Consider the following 25,224-nt stretch of genomic DNA (forward strand, 5'->3'; position numbering starts at 1 on the left):
GGCACACTGTAACACACTTATTGTTAGACACTCTAATACATTCTGTGTCACACTGTAACACACTCTCAGTAACACACTATAATACACTCTCAGTAACACACTATAATACACTCTCAGTGACACACTGTAACACACTCACAGTAACACATTCAGTGACACACTGTAACACACTCTCAGTGACACACTGTAACACACTTATTGTTAAACACTCTAATACATTCTGTGTCACACTGTAACACACTCTCAGTGACACACTCTCAGTGACACACTCTCAGTGACACACTGTAACACACTCTCAGTGACACACTCTGTGACACACTCTCTGTGACACACTCTCAGTGACACACTCTCAGTGACACACTGTAACACACTCTCAGTGACACACTCTCAGTGACACACTCTCAGTGACACACTGTAACACACTCTCAGTGACACACTCTGTGACACACTCTCTGTGACACACTCTCAGTGACACACTCTCAGTGACACACTGTAACACACTCTCAGTGACACACTCTCACAGTAACACACTCTAACACACTCTCAGTGACACACTGTAACACACTCTCACAGTAACACACTCTAACACACTCTCTGTGACACACTGTAACACACTCTCAGTGACACACTCTCAGTGACACACTCTCAGTGACACACTCTCAGTGACACTCTGTAACACACTCTCACAGTAACACACTCTAACACACTCAGTGACACACTGTAACACACTCTCAGTGACACACTGTAACACATTCTCACAGACACACTGTAACACACTCAGTGACACACTGTAACACACTCACAGTAACACATTCAGTGACACACTGTAACACACTCTCAGTGACACACTGTAACACATTCTCACAGACACACTGTAACACACTCTCACAGTAACACACTAACACACTCAGTGGCACACTGTAACACACTTATTGTTAGACACTCTAATACATTCTGTGTCACACTGTAACACACTCTCAGTAACACACTATAATACACTCTCAGTAACACACTATAATACACTCTCAGTGACACACTGTAACACACTCACAGTAACACATTCAGTGACACACTGTAACACACTCTCAGTGACACACTGTAACACATTCTCACAGACACACTGTAACACACTCTCACAGTAGCACACTAACACACTCAGTGGCACACTGTAACACACTTATTGTTAGACACTCTAATACATTCTGTGTCACACTGTAACACACTCTCAGTAACACACTATAATACACTCTCAGTAACACACTATAATACACTCTCAGTGACACACTGTAACACACTCACAGTAACACATTCAGTGACACACTGTAACACACTCTCAGTGACACACTGTAACACACTTATTGTTAGACACTCTAATACATTCTGTGTCACACTGTAACACACTCTCAGTAACACACTATAATACACTTTCAGTGACACACGGAAACACACAAAGAAACTCAAGAAAAGGCAAATATATTTTTCGAATTGCAATGCATCTGTCTATCCCATTTTCCATCTATTTATCCATCCATCCATCCATCCATCCATCCATTTATCCATTCATGCCTCTGACTACCTCCATCTCTCTGTATATTTGTTGAGACATTGCTGTTAGTGCATCCATCCATCCATCCATCCATCCATCCATCCATCCATCCATCCATCCATCCATCCAAGTCTCCCCATTTGTCCCTTCATGAACATTCATCATTCTATCTCTCCATCCATTTATTGAGGTTCCTGGCTGCATCTATACATCACAGTATTTACTGCTGTCATTCCCTTTTACACACCTAATAAAGATATTTTGATGTGTTTATTGCACCGTTACACTTTTAGAGCTTTTGGGCTTTTAGCTTTATAATGTTCCATCTGGTGTGTGTCCATCAAATTCTTAAAAACCTCCACAACCTTTATCTCCTTCTCTCTATCAGTCTCTTTTCTTTACTATCTGTCAATTTCTTGGCCTGCGTGCTCTTTCCTCCTCCGTGATTTCTGCCCCCGTCTTTCAGTCGATACTGTGGCTCTCTCCAGACCTCCTGAAAAGCAGTCGCTCCGCACCTGGCCTTGCCATCGCTCTAAATCAGACGAGTGTGTTTACCTCTGCTCCCTGACGCTCTGCCATCTGCCATCCCATAATGCTCTTCATTCATTCAGACTAACCTGCTGATAACAGTCTGGTTGCTGGAGGACACACCTGCAATCTGTAGCCTGTAGAATCATTCCCTTATACAGGGTCACCTCAATAGCTTCCCAATTTCATGCACTGCTTACTGTGAATGTACGAGAGTGTGTTATAAAGCTGCCATGAGGACATTCCAATCAAAGAGATATCTTTTTATAACAGATAACCTAGCATTTTTATCAGATCCCTGGCCTTAATGCTTGATAGGAATGGCATGGCATAAGACTAGAGAACACAACACAACTGTTTTGCTCTTATAATAAAAAATGAAGCCACAGCTCATCATGTTTCTTCTATCATTGACAGGTTCTTTACGTCGTGGATGAACGCTTGCTGTAAAACCCAAACGTGTCATGGCCTCCCACTCCCCACCATTACTGTTATTAGAGCTCAGACTGCATCCAAGCTGGAGCAGCCTCCGCTCACCCACTTTGTCATGCCTCCTGTGGATCTTCTCTGTGTGGGTCAGCCCAGCTTTGATGGCGCACCAGCACTCGCATCCGCATTCGATCAAAATCCCTGGTGACATCACACTCGGTGGGCTCTTCCCCGTGCATTCCAAAGGGCCCTTGGGTCAAGCATGTGGTGAGATTAAAAAGGAGAAAGGAATCCATCGGATGGAAGCCATGTTGTACGCACTGGACCAAATCAACAGCGATCCTGAGCTGCTGCCTAACATCACGCTGGGCACACGGATTCTGGACACGTGCTCACGAGACACGTACGCACTGGAGCAGTCACTCACATTTGTCCAGGCGCTTATTCAGAAAGATACGTCTGATATCCGGTGCTCCAATGGCGAGCAACCAATCATACGCAAGCCGGAGCGCGTGGTGGGTGTGATCGGGGCATCAGCCAGCTCTGTCTCCATCATGGTGGCCAACGTACTTCGGCTCTTTGAGGTGAGTTAAGCATGTACTGTATTGTGTGCTTAATAATGTCATGTGACACTTTTGAAACGCTCACTCACTCACTCATTTTCTACCGCTTATCCGAACTACCTCGGGTCACGGGGAGGCTGTGCCTATCTCAGGCGTCATCGGGCATCAAGGCAGGATACACCCTGGACGGAGTGCCAACCCATCACAGGGCACACACACACACACTCTCATTCACTCATGCAATCACACACTACGGACAATTTTCCAGAGATGCCAATCAACCTACCATGCATGTCTTTGGACCGGGGGAGGAAACCGGAGTACCCGGAGGAAACCCCCGAGGCACGGAGAGAACATGCAAACTCCACACACACAAGGCGGAGGCGGGAATCGAACCCCCAACCCTGGAGGTGTGAGGCGAACGTGTTAACCACTAAGCCACTGTGCCCCCACTTTTGAAACAATTAGTTTGAAACAATTAGTATCAGTAGTTTGGAGAAAACTGATACAGTTAAAGACTATTCTGTCTTAAGCAGACTTACACCATACAATGTCTGGCAAAAAAATGCATTTTTTTAAATAATTCTTGGTCTCCTTTGGTGTATAATGTGTCACTTTAGTACAAGTTCTATCAACGATTGCTGGTGAAAATGTTCTTGAGATGTCTGAAATTTTGATGAAACTCTCAGCATATTACAGTAGCTCTGCTATGATGTTCACCTCAAAGCCACTAATAGAAGAACAGCATAGTATGATGCAAAACATGATGGATGCTTACAAATATGGTAATGGCAGGGGTGAGACATAGATGAAACATGCTAATGGACAGGAAAATTATCCTCTTAACCTCAATCTCACTTTGGAGCAGGATTGTGTTTATGCAAGCCCAATTTCTGCTTGAGCCAAGATCACGCTGATGATTTAAGCATGGAAACACAGGCCTGCAGTTAGTAAATGTTCACTAATATTCTGACCAATATGGCTTATATTTGTTGGATTATGTGAATGTGATAATACATCCAAACCACCACAAATGGACCATCCCAAAAAAATAAATCTCAACACACCATAAATCAGTGATTGATTTGCAGAATTCCAGCAAATAAAACAGCAAATAATTCATTCATTTTCTACCGCTTATCCGAACTACCTTGGGCCACAGGGAGCCTGTGCCTATCTCAGGCGTCATCGGGCATCAAGGCAGGATACACCCATCGCAGGGCACACACACACACTCTCATTCACTCACGCACGCACACACACTACGGACAATTTTTCCAGAGATGCCAATCAACCTACCATGCATGTCTTTGGACCGGGGGAGGAAACCGGAGTACCCGGAGGAAACCCCCGAGGCACGGGGAGAACATGCAAACTCCACACACACAAGGCGGAGGCGGGAATCGAACCCCCAACCCTGGAGGTGTGAGGTGACTGCTAACCACTAAGCCACCGTTCCCCCCTACAGCAAATAATAAATCCCAGAAATCAAGCAACTCCGTAAAGGAGCTTACAGTTTTTCTAAATGACTGTAGATTTCCCGCAGATTCGGGCCGAGAAGTGTCATGTGATTTCATCACAACTCATAATCAGCCGAAGCCCTCTTGAATTCACGTGCCTTGAAGTATTAAAGAAATCTTACAATTTCACAAATTCAAGTAGATTTTCTGAAAAAAAAAATAAAAAAATGTTGCATCTCATTTTAAAAAAGTGCAGTAAAATCAAACATTTTTATCTGCAACAGTCACAAAATAAACCCTCCCTGAAATCATGGAGGTGCTGATTAACAATCCACAAATAGTTCATCTCTCCGTCTCAGCTATCCTTAACAAAAGAAGATGGATCAGCTGTATCAGTCTGTGAGTATTAGAATTCCCACAGATATTTTTAATCTCTTTTCAAACTCCCGTGATGCGTCTATGGCTTCAGACGTACATCCTTTATTCTGGAAACTATATACCTTTTTACTGTAGTTACTGGATAATTCATAGTAGTTACTGGATAATGTGCTTCATAATGAATAACTCAATCATCATACAAGATTTTAATGGGTCGCAACAGACTGCTGAACTTTTGCCACAGAGTATAAATCTCATGGCTATATTTCCCTGGGCCCTATTTTTGTGCAAGCGTAATATGCTGATTTTGCTAGATTGTGTTTGGGGTGAGGTGTTTTTTTCTATTTTAGCCCAGATTTTGTTTTAGGAAACGAGCACACATGAACTGCTTTGGGTCGGGTGGCACAACACAGGTGTGACTTTGGAAATCTGCCATTGCACTGGAAGTTTCAAACCTACTTTAGGCCAAAATGCCTCCCAAGACCCAGTTTGAGTGCTAATGCAGAGCCAGAACTGCCATTTTCCTGGCCTAAAAGTCTCGTCCCATTTCTCGTAACCCGGTTTAGAGCATGTACATTATTTACAGCTAAGTTACATGTAATGAAAGTCTGTAAAGCAAAGAGGCTTTCAAAAAAAAGTGAAACCTTTCTACATATAAAAATTGACTGTCAAGAAAAAAAAAAAAAAGAAAAAGAAAAAAATATATGGTTGATATTTGGTGTGTCGGAGGTCTGAGGTACACGGATGGTTTTGTACAGTAAGAATATTGGTATGTTCCTCCAAGCATAATGAAGAACCTGTACTATTTAATCTAAACAGTGGTCTGTTACTCAGAAATATCCAAATCAAACGAATAAAGAATTTTTTTCTCAACTGAGAATTACTCTGTTAATTCTAGTGCTGTCTGTAAATCTTTTATCTATAAGTTTCTCCCAGCTTTACAATCTGAACGCAGCTACTTTTAATGAGGCTCTCATTTCCCAACGAGCATCATTAGAACTCGATCTAAGAACGAGTATTTAATCAGTCCCACCAAGATTTCCCCTCCTTCCTCTATTAATTGCTGTTTGTCGTAATTTTGTAGGCGGTGGTTAGAATAGTGATGAAACTAAATAAAAGGTAAAAGATTACAGCAGAAAAAGGTAACCGTCGGTCTACGAGCGATACATATTTGCATATGCATGCGTTATACACGAGATCGAGATCATAGAAACTGTCGTTTGAACTGTCCGACCCCTTGAACCTTATGTAAATCCTGTAAATCAGCTTTGGCATGAATGCTTAGCTGATTCCTCCATGGTGGCGAGGCTTGGCTCCAGTAGCCCAGGGTGGCTGTTAATTGACGAATATGTAATCAGTCAGGGTAACTAATCACGGAGACTAATCAGGCATTCTGCTGTTCTCTGATCCCTGAGGCTTCTGCTATTGGTTTGGTTTTACTCTTAGTGGTGACACAAGATTTTTTTTTTATTTCACAAGTTTTTCCTGTAAACAGCAATGAAATGTCGGTGCAATAAAGCGGGCTTAAAAAAAATCGTTTCCTTCATGATGAGCAGCTTTTGGATTTGAAATGTCCAATCTGGCAAGACAGAATGCCGAACCAGTGTCTGGCATCACAAAGCACCCCAGTGCATATTGACTAGTGTTTGATCTACATATCAAAAAATAGCCAGCTTTCTCTGGAGAGCCCCAGCTGGCTGAAACGTGTTCGAGGCCAAAGCTGACAGCAATGTAAAACTACAAAAGCCCAGCTGAATATTTTACCCAAAAGGTGACCACTGTTTCAGAAACAGAGCCTGTCTTCATCGCTGTAATCATGTGTGCGAACACAGTGAACGATGATTTAACATTTCAAATGGAGAATAATTCATTACATATGTTCACATCACAGTGCTGCTGAATTCACAATTCTGACTGATCAGCAACTACAGTAAGTTCCATCTGCGGATCCAATCACGGGTTTATTTAAGCGTTCTTCTTTTAATAAGTTTCTGTTTATATAGTAACAACTCTTTTGCACTCGAGGAACCTTTTAAGAAAATTAGCTAATTCTTTTTAGGAACTTACTTTATGCCCCTTTTACACCAAAAAGAACCAGGTGCTGGTTCAGAGCTAGCACTGGTGCTGGTTCAAAGTTGGTTCCACTGGCGAACCTTCTAAGAACCGGTTTGCCTTTCCACCGGCTAGAGAGCCGTCACAGAGCCGAGTCTGACGTCACTGTATACGTGTCACGTGTCCCAGCAACTTTAGCGCAGCAGCGGCAAATACAAACACATCAACAATGGCGGATGTTGCTTTACTGTTAATGCTCAGGGCTTTGTGAACCTACATTAGCATCCAAACACGGTGAATCCAACGTGTACGTGCAGCTCCATGTAATCTGTATAAACGGAGGTTGTAATCGAGAAAGTACATAACGTTATTTTATCATTAACACAGAAAAAAGTTAGCCTTAGCATGTAGCTACTTACTATCATGTGTGCTGATAATGTACCATATCGCGGTAAAGTAAAAGTGTATTAAACATTAGTATACTTAAGGTATATTATCAAAAGCGCTAACAGTAGCCCCGCCCACAGCCCCGCCCACATCCCCTGACACAAGCGGTTCTTAAGTCTAGACCAGCAACGTTTTGGTGCTACTTAAGAATCACTTTTCCTGGTTCAGAGGCTGTGCTTTGGCTGTCGAAAAAGAAAGAACTGGTTCTAAATTAGGCTCCGAACCAGCACTCAAACTGCCTCGGTGGAAAAGGGGCATTATTACACGTGCTATCAAAGTGGAACCTTTTTAGGAACTTAGAAAGCATTTAGACGTGTTATCACCATTGGAACTATTTGAGGACCTTAGAAAAAGTTTAAACATGCCATCACTAGTGGAAACATTTCAAGAACTCAGGAACTGTTTAAACATGTTATCACCAGTGGAACCATTTCAGGAACTTAGACCTGTCATCACAAGTGGAACCTTGTCAGGAATTCAGGAACTGTTTAGATGTGTTATCACAAGTGGAACCTTTTCAGGAACTCAGGAACTGCGTAGACGTGTTCTCACCAGTGGAACCTTTTCAGAAATATTAGATGTGTTTCCACTAGTGAAGTTGAAAGTGTGTACCCACTGGAAGAACCTTATCAGGAACTAAGAAACTGTTTTCCAGTAGTTTTCAGATACTGGAGAACTTTAGCTGTTATCTCCAGTCTAACATTTATGGTCTCCAGTGTTAGCACTTCGTTACAGTCAGTAACTATCTTGTTTTACACATAAATGTATCTGTAAATAAATAAAAAATGATGGCATGCCAACATGACCATACTGTAGGAGAATCGACTTATATATAGCGATAAAATGCTTCAGTTGCCGAGCTCTGTTAAAAAAATACGGACACTTCACCACGTGCTGGAAAATAATGAATTTAATAGTGCATGACTCTATGCCATCTTTGAATGTTTTCCTTCAGCAGCACACTACCAGAGTTTATTTCATACATTATGTATTTTATACAGTATAATCTAATACACGGCAGTGTGTTGGTTTATACTGTAGCAGCTGGTTCGAGCTCTATTTTAGACCGAGAAAAATAACACATTTGAAGAGGAGTTTATTTAGCCTACGGCAAACAGACAAAATTGCCAAGGATTGCCTTTATGTTTGGGCATCGCTGCCAAAAGAATTGCTCACTGATCCATGACCAACTCTCTCACCAGGCCGCTCCTAGAAAAAGGAACAGGAGGTATGGAGTATTTGCTGGAAAAATAAAAGTATCTTCAGGGTAAACAATTCATTCAGACCAGTTCAATAGGACTCTTGGAAAACTGTTCTATTGTTGGCAGCCATGTTCCAAGGCTTCTCTTCCTCTCTCTCTCTCTCTCTCTCTCTCTCTCTCTTTATCTCTCTCTCCCTCTTCTGTCTTCTTCTGCCGTCTAGCAGAGAATGTACAGAATCTCTGTGACAAATTTGTCGATTTGCACGCCAGTAAAAGCTCATATCTCAGCCGCTCCTGCCTGGACTCCTTCTCCTCTCTAATCCATCCTACATGAGCTTTATATAAGATGGTGTATTAGAAAGGAAGAGGTTTCAGGAGGGAGGAGAACCGAGCACATGCACAGCTCTGCTACGTTTCACTTCAGCTTGTTGAAAAGAAAGAAGAGAAATTGATTGGACGAGAGACTAATCTGCTCTAATGGAACATGAAGGCAGCTTCAGTGCTGGATGTTAGTGTCAAGGTTACTCTTTTTCACACACCTCCACTTAAGCCCAACATCGCTTTATTGCTTCTAGAAGTGTCTCATTTATAGCAGATTTCAGTGTCTCAAACAGTACTACAATAATCATAGAAACTATACATCCATGTCTACAGCACCAGCCACATCAGACTGTTTATATGCTGTCTTACACATTCACTCAGTTGCTGTTTTGCACAATTCATTACAATTACTGCTGCAATTATATCAAGTGTTTATTCCAGTATTTTTGTACATGTACTATAGAATATACGGTATGTTTTGGTCTACATAGCTCCACGGTCCTGGAGTAACATTGTCTCATTCCACTATGTACTGTGTTAGCTATATATGTTTGAAATGACAATAGATTTTCTTGACTTCTTCTTGGCTTCTTGGCTTCTAATTATGCCCAGCTATGTGAATGTAACACCATATTAGTAGGCCAGAAGCAGGAAGAGGAACCATTTGCAGAAACCTTTTCAGGAACCTGAGAATTTCAGTTGTGTTTGCACTGGAGGAATCTTTTCATGAATTAGGAAATGTATGTCTTCTCCAGTGGATAAAACTTTTCAGGAACCAGAGAACTTCAGCCTTTATAACTAGGAGAATGTTTTCAAGAACTCTGTATGCTCCTGCTGGAGGAACCTTATCAGGAACTACAAAGCTTTTATCTGTTTACCAATAGATAAATCTTTTCAGTAATTGGAGGTCTTTAGGTGTGTTTGCTATAGAGGAACCTTTTCAGGAATTTAGCATATTGTATGTGCGAAGCTGCTTGCAAAATCTTTTCATTAACTCAAATCTTTAGGAAGTTTTGACTGAAGGACAATTTTACCACACATAATGGCTGGAGAAAACTTTATTTATGAAGATTACACAAACACATCAGGGTTTTTCTCTTATCAGGTTTGTGGAACACTGTGCTATGGAATGACGAACATTCAAGTTTTTCTCGGTGGGCTGGTCTAAAAAAAGAATGATGTCTTAGTGGTTCAGAGGAAATGCAAATAAGGGAGACAGTGGCAGTTGTCCATATGAGAACATCTGTCTTTAGCAAAGCCTCTAATTAGACGTCCAAAATATACAGCCAGAAGCAGTAGAGAGACAAAAGCAAGGAGTCCAGCAGAGCTGAGGACCATCAGCTTCATTAAACCAGACCTTTTTTACATGTGAGTACAGAGAAGCAGTGAACTGCTGCCTGTCATTATTCCGGTTCGAGGCCTGCTCGTTCAAGCGTGGACAAAACCTCGACAATCACCTCGTTCTGTTTATCAGGTGTGTGTTTTTCCTGTTTGTTGCTTTAATGTGCAAAGCATTTATTCGCTGCCTGTTTAGCATGACAAAAGGCTCGGTGCTGATGTGCTCTAGAGTGTTCAGCTGCGCCGCTCGGCTCGGGAATAGTACAATATCATAAAACAAATTGTGCGCACTCAGAAGTGACAATATTCGTGAGTTTCACAGCCTTTGATGTTTTACAGACAGGTGTTTGGGTGTCGCACAGCCTTTGTGTCGTTCTATTGTGCCATTTTTCTCAGTTAATGTTTATTTAATGCATTTGCAAAACGTTGTTGAAGTTTTGTCATTTTTAGCGGCCACTGCTGCACACCAAGGGAATTGCAGCGACAATCCAAATACTTTCACATCCAGATTGAAACTGCATATGCTACAGTCTGGTTAAAGTAAGTGCTAATTTCAGGTGTAAAGTCCATAAGTTAGATGATTGAGGACATTGTGACAGAGTGAACTGTCAAGGTTTTCTGCAGCGCAAGATGTCCTGCCCAGGGAACTGTATGTGCCAGGTGCAACACCACGGGGTGTCAACATTTCGGCACCACCAACCGGGTTACATCCGAGGCTTGCATGTAGAGTATATCGTTGGTGATGATATACCTCTCCCCACACACATCTGCTTGTTTGCCTTGCAACGCTTTCTCGAACAAAGGCTTCAGTGACTCGTCAGCGTGCTGCAGCTTTACAATGTTCACTGGTGTACCAAGTCCTTTCTCTAGCCGGCGTTGCCGACGTGATTTCCTGGGCCCCTTGGTCCCACCTTGAAGCAAACTACTGTCCAAGTCCGGCAACGGCTGCAGTCCCATCTTAGCTTGGGCCCGAGTGACAACTGGACATGCTAGCTGGACGTTGGTTCTTGATCGTTCTTCCTCCCAGTTCACTTGTACCAGTTCTGGTAATACTGGTACGTCGCGTCCCAAAATCACATCCGCCGGTAGAGTTTCCACAATCGCCACAGTAAGTAGGTATGTCTGTCCATTAATGTTCACATTCACCTCTGTCTGGGGGTACTGTTTCACATCTCCATGCACACATTGTAGTTTTGTGTGATTTGTGAAAGACACGCTGGTCACGTGACATCTCTTCACCAGCGACATTGAACTCCCAGTGTCCAACAAAGCAGTCAACTCCTTCCCATTAACGGTCACTGGGATGAGTTGGGGGTTCCCCATACAATTCACTGTACTGTCCTCCTTCCTTGGGACATAACAAAACCCCGTCAATTTGGCTTTTCTCGCTGGGCACACGGTTGCTTTGTGTCCTGGCTGTTGACAATAGTAACACGTGATTTTCTGCTCTCTGGTGTCTTTATCCCCCTTTCTGTCTTGAACGTCGCGACGAGATTCTCCAGCGCTCCATCCACTGGTAGAACTCCTCTGGTCACCTTTCGTTGGTTGGAAATGACGACCCTCTTGGTGAGCGTTCCGATACTGCTGGGCGAGTTTTGCAGCAGCTAGCCCAGTTCTCGGCTCCCGTTCCTTCACCCATATCCTGATTTCGTACGGCAGGACTCGGAGAAACTGCTCCAGGCAGTATGACTCTACCACAGACATAAATGCTACAAGTATTAAAAGTATAAAAAGCGTGTAAAAGCGTAATTTAAAAGTCATTGTACGTAGCTGGGCTCAAAAAAACAGGCAAATAGAATAGAATTCTTTATTTTGTCACATATACATTACAGCACAGTGAAATTCTTTTTTCACATATCCCAAAATTGGAGGTTGGGGTTAGAGCTTAGGTTCATACATGATACAAATCCCCTGGAGCAGTGAGGGTTAAGGGCCTTGCTCAAGGGCCCAACAGTGGCAGCTTGATCATCAATTTTCCATTCAACAACCCAGAGCCTTAACCACTTGAGCCACTTAAGCACTTGAGCCAAAGCTTAACACCATGATTAAAAAACAAACAAACAAGCGACTAAATCATGAAGTACTAAGAACAAGAAGACACGAAGATTCTTCAAGAAGTACAGAATTAAGAGATATCATATGATCATGTCACTAAGGTATAAGTTTATTTTGCCTTATAAGAAGATGAGGCTGTTTCTAACTTTTATTAAATTCCTTAAATGTAGATAATTTATATGCCCAGACATATAATATGTGTATTTTATAGTGTATATAACTGTGTACATGACAAATCTTAAATGAACTACACCCATACTGAATAGTTAACTTTATTACACTGGAAAATTAAAAATGACTGCTCCGGGCATCACGTTCATGTTTGGCAGCAGGAAGGATTCCTTATTATCGACATGCACTCAACTCAACACAATGAATTATCCTCCAGATTTGTAATCATAACATTTCCATCAGGAAATGAAGGCAGTATCAGAGAGACCAAAGCATGATTCACTAAGAGGAACAGAAACATCAGGGTAGAAATAACCAAGCTAATCTTAGTGTTAATCTCAGCTAATCAGTACTGTAGAGGCCAAAACATTAGGATAACAAGTCATGGAGTCAGGATCAGAACCAAAACCAAAGCTTGTACACTGATATCAAAACAATACTACACAAGTGTATGGAATTATAATACATGAATGACCTAAAAGAAACGACCTAAAATAAAGAAACCAGAAAATTCCACCTTTAATTCAATGCCTATCACTTTATTCTTATATAATGGTTATTTAATTGTTTAACTAAGTGTGTTTTTTTTTTTTTTTGGCATTGAGGTTGATTCAGAGTGGATGTCAGCTGAGCTCTGTCAGGGATTCTGAGGCCGAGATCATGCTGAGGTTATCACTTCCTGTGCTCATCAGCGTGTTGTCCTCACAACACACACCACCTTGACACAATGATGAGTAATGCACTCAGTGGACCTAAATTCACTCTAAATCCTTCTTTCTCACACAATTGCACATTCACCACCAGGCGCAAAAACCATATATACAAACACACATGACACTTTTCCTGCTTCTCCTTCTCCTGCTTTAGCTGCACTGTATACCCCAGAGTCTGAGAAACCATTGTGAGAGCCAGGAAGTCTTTCACTCTGGGGCAGATTTTTTTTGAATAAGAAGACATTTGCACTTCACTTTAGGGCTTCAGGGTCCTAAATTTTTCAACAAGCTTCGTCGTGTCCCAACGCATCACTAATATCCATCTCTATCTTTCATCTTTTAGGGGCCAGATGGAGGTAGCTGCTGCGTAACTCTTGAGAGCCATTTGAATCTGACGCTTTAAATACCTCTGAACCTAGAAGCTGAAACCATTAAAATAATCTATGCAGAATAATAATATGTTTTTTATCTTTTAATGCCCAAGAAACTCCTAAAAGTGGCTTAGGAATATCTCTATATCATTACCCTCATAAAAACAGGACCCAAGTCCATGAATATGCATGAATGGAAACACCCCCCATGTCCTCCTGTCATTGCTAATTGCTAGCCAGCTAGTTAACGGCTAATTCACACAGGTTTACTCACTAATAGAGAGGAGAATGTTTGACTGATTTTACAGATAACCAACAACAAGACATCTGTTTCTAAAAAAAACCAGACAGCTCTTCATATAAAAAATAAATAAATAAAGGAAATAGCAGCAAAAATCGGGCACAAACAATCGAAAACTTTGGTTGTGCTAATTTAATTATTTTAGTATACCTAGGAAAAGAAATAATAAATACATTGCATGCAAGCTAGTAGATTTTTAAACAGAAATGGGTAAAAAAATACACATTTCTTATACAAATTGGTTATACATACACATTGGTTAATCCTGTTTCCCGGCAGAACAGCCGGTACTCTGTCAAAATATAATGAAACAAATATAACAGAGCCATTTATTTAACATGTGCGGTGATTAAATATGGAGGATGACTGTTCTGACCTTTAATGAACATCATTACTGTGCAAAACAATGTTATTCAACACATTAATCAGCCATAAAGAGGCATCGAAACTGTCATAAAGAAGTTTTTTGGCGTTCAATACTCCAGACACATAAAAAAAAAGCATGGTAGAGATTCAAAGCGCAGAAATAAAATAAAAACAGCTAGTAAACAGTAGCAAGATTTTGCATATACAGTAAGACATGTGCTGTATAACATCCAGTTTAAATCGATATTATAACTGAACTGGATTGCGAACATGTGTGTAGTCAGATAAGTGACCTCTTGTGGCCGGAGGAAGAAGTGCAGATTGAAGTAGTGCATTTTGACATTGTTCATTGCTAACCATCATTTAGTAGGACATATTGTGTATACAGAATAAAAAGGGGACCAATCAGATTGCACAGGAGTCTTTGGGGAACCAATCAGATTTTACAGGAGTCTTTGGGGAACCAACCAACCTTTATGGGATGTGGTAGCACAGTGGTTAAGGTGTTCGACTACTGATCGGAAGGTCATGGTTCGAATCCCAGGACCACCAAGTTGGCACTGCAGGGCCCCTGAGCAAGGCCCTTAACCCTCAATTGCTCTGGTGTATAAACTGAAATAAGACAATGTAATTCACTCTGCATAAGAGTGTCTGCTAAATGCTGTAAATGTAAATGGGGAACCAATCAGATTTTACAGGAGTCTTTGGGGAACCAATCAGATTTTACAGGAGTCTTTGGGGAACCAATCAGATTTGACAGGGGAACTAATGAGATTTCACAGAAGTCTTTTATATCTGCTAGTAAACCAACTGGATTTAAACACATGTGGCTATGGATTTAAATGTCAGAGCCCTGCTTTCATATCGTTGTCTTTCAGTAATCTATTTATTACATTGTGGGATTTGGTAGCTCAGTAGTTAAGGTGTTGGTCAACAATGCCTGAAAGGTCATGAGTTCGATCCCCAGATCTACCAGGATGCCAGTGCTGGCCCCTTAAGCAAGGCCCTTAACCCCTTAATTGCTCAGTTGTACAAAATGAGCTAACAAATGTATGTTGCTCTGGATAAATGCCTTAAATGAAAATATTATTTAAGAGTCAAAAACCTGCTAAAATATGCCATAATAATCTAAGTACTAAGTTAGCTAGCTACCTGGAACCAGCTTTTGCTGTTTTCCCATTCATAATTTTGGTGTTGTGCTTAGATGCTAAATGGCGCGACATCATTATGACAGCAGAATGTAAATAATTCGTAAAACTTTATGGTAAATGTACATTTATATAATAAATATAAGTACATCACAGTAAGTAAGATGTCTTACTGTGGTGCTAAAGATTCTGATAAATCTAAATAAATTTCAGAATCTAGTCCACGTTTGTCCTGCCACCTTTTCCCTGAACAAACATCAAAAGAAGGTTTTAAACCGGAGGGAAACGTCATAAAATCTGCCACGTTCCTGACGACTCCCCGTGGAACAGTTTGATACTGTGTATTTAAGGGGCTTTGCCAGAGGAGACAACAGGCTTCACGTGGCATGAGTGTTTTCCAGACAAAACCCTACGCCTCAGCTCACGTCTCTCTCACAGACACACACTGATACGTCAAACGTCGGTGACTATTCATCTATACCAGGAGCTGTTGAATAGAGGCTGAGGAGCGAGATAAACCATCAGGCAGCTGATAGCTGGAGAATTAGAGAAAACCCTTGGGATGTTAAGCCTCTCAGACCCACAGCTAAATTTACTGCTGTATACAGAGGGAGAGAGAGAGAGAGAGAGAGAGAGAGAGAGAGAGAGTTCCATCAGTAGAACATATACGACAGAGGGGCATTTAGTTTTCATGAAGGAACAGATGGAATTTGTTGCACAAATGCTATTTTGTACTCCAAAGATATATATAATGATTAGAATAATTTTACATAAAACACATTAAAATCAAAGCGTGGTATAGGTTAAGTAGCTGATACATGGATGCGCGGCCGTCATGTGCTATCAGAAACATCGTAAGAGTTTTCCACACAAACGATCCCTCAAGTTTAATTACGACACCCGTGTTTCTGAGATGGGAGGAGGGAAAATTCAATATGATGGAGCAGAGTACTGAATTTCTGTGTTCAAATACTTTTTGTTCACATTCATTTCCATAAAACAGCAAAAATTCTTGTACATTTCTTCTACATAGAAATAGCTTGTAGTATCGGGAGCAAGCGAGCTAAATGAGTATGTGTTATGGTGTCACATTAAATGTAAAAGAAGAAAGAGGAAAAAAGGAAATATGTATGAAAAAGAAAAAGGAAATAGTATGAAAGTTCTTTCCGACAACAAAGCATGCGATTAACACTTCAGAAGAGGGAAGTGGGATCGTTCTCATGGCGGCAGGTGAAGGCAGCGTTTAAGCTCGAGTGTGTTCAATTAACTATACTAAAAACTCTAGGTCAATACATTTAAACTAAAATCTTATTAAGGAACAGAAAGGTGTGCTTGTTATCTCATTTAGAGTCTGTTGTGACATTTGTGTTCAATTAAAATTGTATTTACAAAATGTACACAAGCTACAGATAACATCGTTTTTAACTCAAGAGCTTTAAAAGAAACAAAAGACTCAAAATATGACTTACACAAAACCACAGACCACAGACAGACAAAAAAAGAAAGAAAGAAAGAAAGAAAGACAAGAAAAGATGAAAGAAAGAAAGAAAGAAAGAAAGAAAGACAGACAAAGGCAGAAAGAAAGAAAGAAAGAAAGAAAGAAAGAAAGAAAGAAAGAAAGAAAGAAAGAAAAAAGAAAGAACGAAAGGAAGAAAGAAAGAAAGAAAGAAAGAAAGAAAGAAAGAAAGACAGACAGACAAGAAAAGATGAAAGAAAGAAAGAAAGAAAGAAAGAAAGAAAGAAAGAAAGACAGACTGACAAGAAAAGATGAAAGAATGAAAGAAAGAAAGAAAGAAAGAAAGAGAGAAAGAAGGAAAGAAGGAAAGAAAGAAAGAAAGACAGACAGACAAGAAAAGATGAAAGAAAGAAAGAAAGAAAGAAAGAAAGAAAGAAAGAAAGGAAGGATGAGCTTTAATAATGTATTTTTCATGGTCACAACAGATGAAAAAGTTTGTAAATGTTGCTAAATATTCTGTCTAAATGTCTAAATGAGTCATGAATATTGTGTCTCAGTGTCGAGGTTCACACTTCACCTTTCTCACCTCCTCTAACATCACTGCATTTCCCATCAGCAGCTTCAGGATCGTTGTAAATTTCTTCCCAATTTTTTGCCTGCCATCTCCATTCTAACTGCCTCAGATTGCTTGGCTGACCTTTGCTCCTGCTTCTTGACTTTTCTATTATAACTCCTCTGACTTCAAATAAGGTCCCGGAGACCGAGAGTGTTGGGACAAACCTGGGACATCTTTTATTGGATCGTTTTAAATTATTTTTCAGGAATTGTTTGGATTGCTGTCTTGTTGCAAGAGGATAGAGCCATATTTTATTTTTAACCTCTTGGCTCTTTTTGTAGATAAATTATAAAAGAAAGTAATATAGAAAGAAAAAGACAGACAGGTAGACAGAGCGTTTTTCTTTAAAAAGAAAGAAAGAAAGAAAGAAAGAAAGAAAGACAGACAGACAGACAGACAGACAGACAGTTTATGTGTGTGTATGTGTGCGTGTGTATGTGTGTGTGTATGTATATGTCTCTGTGTGTGTAGGTGTATGTGTATGTGTGTATATGTATTTCTGTGTGTGTATGTGTGTGTATGTTTTTGTATGTGTGTATATTGTGTATGTGTGTATGTGTATGTGTATGTGTATGTCTGTGTCTGTGTATATGTGTGTATGTGTGTATATTGTGTATGTGTGTGTGTATGTGTGTGTATATGTATTTCTGTGTGTGTATGTGTGTGTATGTTTTTGTATGTGTGTATATTGTGTATGTGTGTATGTGTATGTCTGTGTCTGTGTATATTGTGATTGTGTGTGTGTATTGTGTATATGTGTATACTGTATTGTGTATGTGTGTGTAGGTGTATGTGTATGTCTGTGTCTGTATATTGTGATTGTGTGTGTGTACTGTGTGTATGTGTGTGTATGTGTGTGTATTGTATGTGTGTGTGTGTGTGTGTATCTGTGTGTGTACAGTATGTATATGTCTCTGTGTGTAGGTGTATGTGTATGTGTGTATATGTATTTCTGTGTGTATGTGTGTGTATGTGTTTGTATGTGTGTGTACGCGTGTATGTGTATGTCCGTTTGTGTGTATATTTTGTATGTATCTGTGTGTATGTATATGGTGTACGTCTGTGTGTGTGTGTGTGTGTATGTTGTGTATGGGGGATGAAGAGGCTCTGCAGTGTTATAATTCGTATGTTTTGTTGTTTTGGAAGCTTCTGGATCTCTGCATTAACAGCCACAGTATGGAGCATATGCTGGTTTAAATAATGTACAGATGTTTCATTATCATGCTGCGCTGCTCTTCTCTGCAGAACACATTCACAGCACGTTAAAAAAAACGTCTCCATGGAAACTTCAGATTGAGGATCTTTTTTTTTAATTGTACCTGACTTAAAGACTTTTGCGTATTATTATTTATTTATTTTTAGATTACAGATAAACGTCTGTTCGCAGTTGGTAAATGTACTTCTCATAACAAGCTATGTGTCATGGTTACAAAATAGGCGAAGTCTGAGTCTGAGTTCTCCAGCATATGGTAATATCCTAATAATAACATAGAATAAATGGACAATTGACAATTAATTAATTAATTAATTTATTTATTTATTATACATATTTTATCTGACGTGGCTAGCTGAGCTTAGAAGTTGTCTGGAAGTCTCACTACATAATCTAAATAAATAAACAAACAAACAAACAAATAAATAAATAAACATGGGGAAAAACAGGAAAATGTTTTTGAATATAAAGTATTTGTTCTATCGTAACCATACTTTAATCTTGATGTTATTTATTTATTTATTTATTTATTTATTTACTTATTCATTTTTTGACTTTTCTGCCAATAACATACTGTACATCACCTTTTTGTTTTCATTCATTTTTTTCCATCCATTTTTTCACCTAAATGATGTGGATTCACCTATAATGTTGTATAAGGAGCCAGTTTAACAAACGTGATGTTACATACAGTCAAAACTATTTTCCACCTAATAATTATTTAGATAATACTGAATGCTGAGTACGAATCTCACTGTACAGTGTAACTGCCTGCTTTATTGTGCATATGATAAGAAACTCTTCAGCCTTGAATAGTTATGGGCCGTAGTGCAGAGGACACAAATCTAATCGATTCGGTTTGTAAGCAGATACAAGCTCTAAAAACATCTGGGCAGCTTCAACAGCGTAGAAATCTTTAAATGCAGCTTTTCCGCTTTCGCATTGGAAGGAAAAGGTTAAGAAAGTATGAGAAAGTGTAAAATCTTACAATCTGTGATTTAGGTTCATGACTTGATTCATACTGTGTAGTGTTCTCTACTATACCTGACCCCAGAACACACAAACAAATACAAACAAACAAACAAACATGCACACAAACAAACAAACATGCACACAATCACACACAAACACACACATACATACAAACAAACAAACATGCACAAAAACAAACAACACACAAACAAAAACACAAACAAACACATCCACACAAACAATACAGATATATTAGAATAAAAAATTTGATATTTTTTGTTTAAACACACTACAATAAAAACCTGATAGCTAAAATCTTGACAACTAAACTACAGATTAGCTTAGACAAAGATTTCCTTGCTAACGATGTTTGTCAGAAAGTCATCGAGGCAGCGGATATAAGTGCAAACTTTTATTTACACAGTAAAAAAGGAACAAACAAACAGTGACACGCAAACCACAGTAACAAAACAAACAGACTGTATGAGGTGAAGCGATGAACAAAACTCGGCGTAAACAAAGTCTTGATTATGGTATGCAAAAACATACAGTACCATTTTTTTGGAATTTCAATTGGGGTGTTCATCATCTGGGTGGAGTGGGTCATGTGACACGCAGGGGCTGATGGGTAGTGTAGTCAGTTGCTGGTATCGGCATAACCGTGGCAGTGTTCAGATGACGGTATGGTGTCAGCTTTTATACACAGACAGATTCAGCACTTATATTTTCTTAAAAAAACCATTTTTTGCAATTGGTACAAAAACAACAGTAAGGTAGATTAATGCAAAGCTTTTTATTCTTCCAGATCTTTTTTTTGTGTCACATTTAGGCTTATTCACAGCATTTGGCAGACATTTTTTTAAATCTCATTTCATACAACTCAGTGTTAAGGGCCTTGCTCAAGGGCCCAGCAGTGACAGCTTGGTAGACCTGGGATTTAAGCTCACAACCTTCCAATCAACGGTCCAACACCTTAAACCCTAAGCTACCACATCCCCAAAACCCCAAATCACCCCAACAAACAATTTTATGTTAGTAACACTTTTATTTATAACATATCATATGTAGGAAGAGAAAGAAACAGAGATATTCCACCTGATTGTAATCTTTTCACTAAGATCCTGCTCTGTTATGGGCTGTTAAATCCCTCAACATGGCCACAAGCAGAATAATTAAAACTCTAAAAGTGTTTTGTTCACTTTTATGAATCCATTGAGCCAGAAAGCAGGTTTGTAGCTGCATGTAAAGCCTCTGATTAGAAGAGCTGTCTAATTAATTATTACAACTACAGCTCTGGGGTGAAGCTAGTGACTCGCTGTAAGCGTGCTCAACTTCCCGTGAACCACAGTTTGCCTGGGTATGTTGATGAAGCTCACCGTGTGGACGCTTCAGCTGGAGGAAATGTTAGCTAAATGGAGAGGGACAGACATGTGAAGATGACTGATTGCTTTATTAATGTTTAGGGGGGAAAATTTGTCACATTGCATTGACAAAAAGAAATCAGTGCAGTCCACACATACAGGCAAACACACACACATCAAAGAATACAGAATACTACTTTAGGGTACAAGATAAACAAGTTGAGTCCAAAATTATTGGCAACATTCAATAGAACAGTGCATCATTGCTGAATATTTGTGTTCTTGAAGGGTGCCAATAATTATGGACTACATGTTCTGTGTGCCTAGGGCTAGATAAAATACTATATTCTCTTATACAGATTAACACACACATCAAAAACATGAAAGAATACAAAATGCAGCTTTAGGGTACAAGATATACAAATTTTCTGCAAAAGTATTGGCACCTATTTATTTAAAAAGAAAAAAAAAAACAGTCAATATTCATTTTTACTGAAGGGTGCCAATATGTTTTTAGTTAACATGATGTACTATATGTGCAAAATTGACTAAAATACTATATCTTCTTATAAAGGCATACACACACACACACACAGAGCAAATCCAGCTCTAGGGATTTTACAGCAAGTCTCCTATAAACATTCCCACATACATCGCGAATTACACAAAATCCCTGGCACTGAATTAATACCAACGCTCATAGAAGTCCAGCTGAATAAACTAAGCAGAGGGAATTCAGCACATGGGGGATTGTGCATCATGTCTACACGAACGCATTCACGTATAAAATATTGAGGGGTTTTTTCACTACACGTCTTACATACGAATGGTCTTTAGGTAATCAGCTTAGAGCTATGAAGCTAAATTAGCTGGGAAGTGATTCAAGTTGATCTCATAAGAATAAAATCAGTAAACTTGCATACAATCAATAAACATGAAAGTTATGATTTATTATGTTCTGGCTACGAATTGTGTCGTACGAACCTCCATGAATAAATCCTGTATGTTGTATATTGTCATACTTAATACATAACCTCCAGTTCATTATTTAACAGGCTGATAATATCCATGTCACGACTAAAACACACACTAGCTGTAGAAATCATGGAATTTTAATTTTGAGAAGACAAACTACCTTATTGCTAATATTCAATAAGAAGTCTCGGATTTGATTGGTCGAAGACTTTTGAATATTTTGTTGATTATTTTCCTGTACCAGCAAGCCACATTATGTTTCATTCTTCACACAGATTTGTATATTCAGAGGACATTTTGGTGGGAATTTCATCATCGTATGCTGTTTTTGGTTTAGCAGGAATTTTCTCTTCGCTTCATGATGTTCTGAGGTTTTAATTTGCAGGCTAATGCTGTGTACTATAAATGTTCTCGTTGTCCCTTATATACCCACTGAACTTTATTGAGCGCAACACACATCCCCTATAAATTCCTGACTGATACAGTAATACAGTAGGATTTCAGTAGGAATTCCTTTAAGAATTCCAAACATTCCATGACTTTAAGAATTTGAGGTTTCCTGAGACAGTATTTTCTAATATACTGTATATATATTAGACATTCTTTTCAAATGAAAAAGCTTTCTTTTAGAAGCGCGAGTGTGTTGAACGGTTTCACTCACTGATCCCAAACACAGCCCACGTACATTATACAGGTTTTATTGATGCTCGCTAAAGCCACCCACGACGAGTCTATAATGCGAGGCTGTTTGTATATGTGTGTGTGTGTATACAGTGTATATATACACTGATCTAATCTGCTTTTTGATGATTCATGGTAGTGAATGAAGAGTTAAGTCTGTTGTTGTATGTCTAGTTTTTTCTTTTTTGAAAGGCTGTGAAATGGCTTTCTGCTTCTCATTTGACTAAAACCGTTCTAATCCGCGATGGATAATCTGTCAAATGGCTTCCTCTCGTATCTTTCTCTCCACACACTCTGCCTGCGTTCCTCTTCTCACTGACCCACATTTAAATAAAACAACACAAATCACAAACGTACGTCCGAACGTTCGGTTCTACAGACCTCCATACAGGAGGTGGCCTTAAAGCCCTAATCTTCCTTTTTACGATTGACGATAAATATGTTGCTTGCTGTATGAACGTTTTCAGAGAATCAGTGTAAAGTATTTTCTCCAAACAGTTGCCTCTGAAACGTCCTTACAGAGATTTATCTTCACACGTTAGTACGGAGAATCCGAACCCGTCTGGATTAAAACCTGTCCAAGATAAATTATTATACTGAATTACGGTCAGGGTGATTAACAGAAATCTGCTAATCCAAACGCCTGGCAATTTCTAGGGTTTTTAGAAAAACCTTCTATTTAGTCTGGGAAAATAAACAGCCTAGAAAAAATAGTTAAATAAGCAAACCACGTAGTTATGTATGTAAATGATTCACATCCACCAGTCTGAACCTGCTCTACTGCTGTATCGGCAAACACATTAAGATTTTTCATTTTATTTATTTATTTTAAAAGTATTCCTTTAATGGAGAATTACTTAGCATTGTAATTAAAGCCATGACCAGGCTGAACCTGTGTCTGAAAATACACCTTTAATATCTAAGGTGTTAATGCGCCTACAGATTAAACTCACAGATTTCTTTTTCCATTTAAATCCAAAAAAATCATTTTGGTGTGAGAGGAGGACAAAAAAAATGCAGACTTTGAATTAAACAAACTTTCATCCGAATGGCATTTTCATTATGATGAAACTTTTGGCTCTTCTTGTTAATTAAATTGAATCATTTAAGAGTGATAGTGTAGCGTTTAGTAAGTAAATGGTTATCGTTAGATGGTGTGAAGTGTGTAACTAATCACAGAGCGGCTTATTCTTCCTGGAAATGTGACTAAGGAACAATTTTATTTTGATCGAAATATTTACACATTTAAATGGTCATTTTTTTCTTGTTGATTTTAGAATGAGACCCGGTCTGTACCTTACTGGACTTTTTATAATGACAATTTTACATTCATTCATTTAGCAGACGATCTGAAGTGACTTACAAATGTGAAAATAAAAGCAGAGGACAATATAAGTAGTGCTACGATACCAGGTTTTTAACTGAGTGCTGAGGCACAATGTGCTCAGAAGAGATATTTAAGAGCTTGTGGAAGTACAGATTTTATATTATTTTTATTTTTTTTGTGACACGAACAACTCTAAGTAGTAAAATACTTACGATGGTTCGGCATCCCATATCTTGTGTTGCCCCGATTCCTGCCCCGGATTTTCTGGACTGGCTCTGGATCAGCTGTAACCCTGACCAGGATAAAGCCTTTAATGTAGATGAGTGAATAAAACAAGAGTCTACAAGTCTACATATACTATATGGAATTTATTTTTTAGTAAATATGTTTATATTTTTTATTTTAATGCATTATTTAATTCTTTTGAAAGAATTGTATCAAAGCTGAGGGGAGCACAGTGGCTTAGTGGTTAGCACGTTGGCCTCATGCCTCCAGGGTTGGGGGTTCGATTCCCACCTCCGCCTTGTGTATGTGTGGAGTTTGCATGTTCTCCCTGTGCCTCGGGGGTTTCCTCCGGGTACTCCGGTTTCCTCCCCCAGTCCAAAGACATGCATGGTAGGTTGATTGGCATCTCTGGAAAATTGTCCCTAGTGTGTGATTGTGTGAGTGAATGAGAGTGTGTGTGTGTGCCCTGTGATGGGTTGGCACACCGTCCAGGGTGTATCCTGCCTTGATGCCCAATGACGCCTGAGATAGGCACAGGCTCCCCGTGACCCGAGGTAGTTCGGATAAGTGGTAGAAGATGAATGAATGAATGTATCAAAGCTGAGTGTTCATTTTCTTGAAGGGTGCCAATAATTTTGGAGTTGACTTTGTGTTCTGTTTGCCTAGGCCTAAATGAAATACTATATTCTCTTATACAGATTAATACACCAAATATTTAAATAAATACAGGATATTACTTTAGAGTTCAAGATATATAAGTTTGCTGCAAAATTGTTGACATCTAATTTATAATAATAAAAAAGAAAAGCATTGTGTTCCTTTTCCTGAAGGGTGCCAATACTTTTTGCATTCACTCTATTTCCTATTTGTGCAGAATTGAGTAAAATACTACATCTGCTTATGTATGCAGTGTATTTTTTTTATTTATGAAGTTGGAGAGAAAAACATTCAGATCTGTCTTTAGGACCTGGAAGAGTGAAATGGCTGAAAAACATTATGTCAGGAATCAG

The 25,224-nt window shown here is 39.3% G+C and overlaps 1 protein-coding gene across 1 annotated transcript in view; it reads left to right on the plus strand.

Annotated features, from left to right (window-relative positions):
* Window positions 1-25,224, plus strand: part of grm6a (glutamate receptor, metabotropic 6a) — a 74,938-nt gene that overhangs the window by 10,895 nt on the left and 38,819 nt on the right. The window contains exon 2 of the mRNA XM_060881256.1: window positions 2,492-3,087. Coding sequence (XP_060737239.1) covers window positions 2,539-3,087 — 549 coding nt within the window. The 5' untranslated portion in view covers window positions 2,492-2,538. The remainder of the gene's footprint in view (window positions 1-2,491; window positions 3,088-25,224) is intronic.

Source organism: Tachysurus vachellii, chromosome 11 (assembly GCF_030014155.1).
Source record: "Tachysurus vachellii isolate PV-2020 chromosome 11, HZAU_Pvac_v1, whole genome shotgun sequence".
In the NCBI taxonomy this organism is placed as follows: Eukaryota; Metazoa; Chordata; class Actinopteri; order Siluriformes; family Bagridae; genus Tachysurus; species Tachysurus vachellii.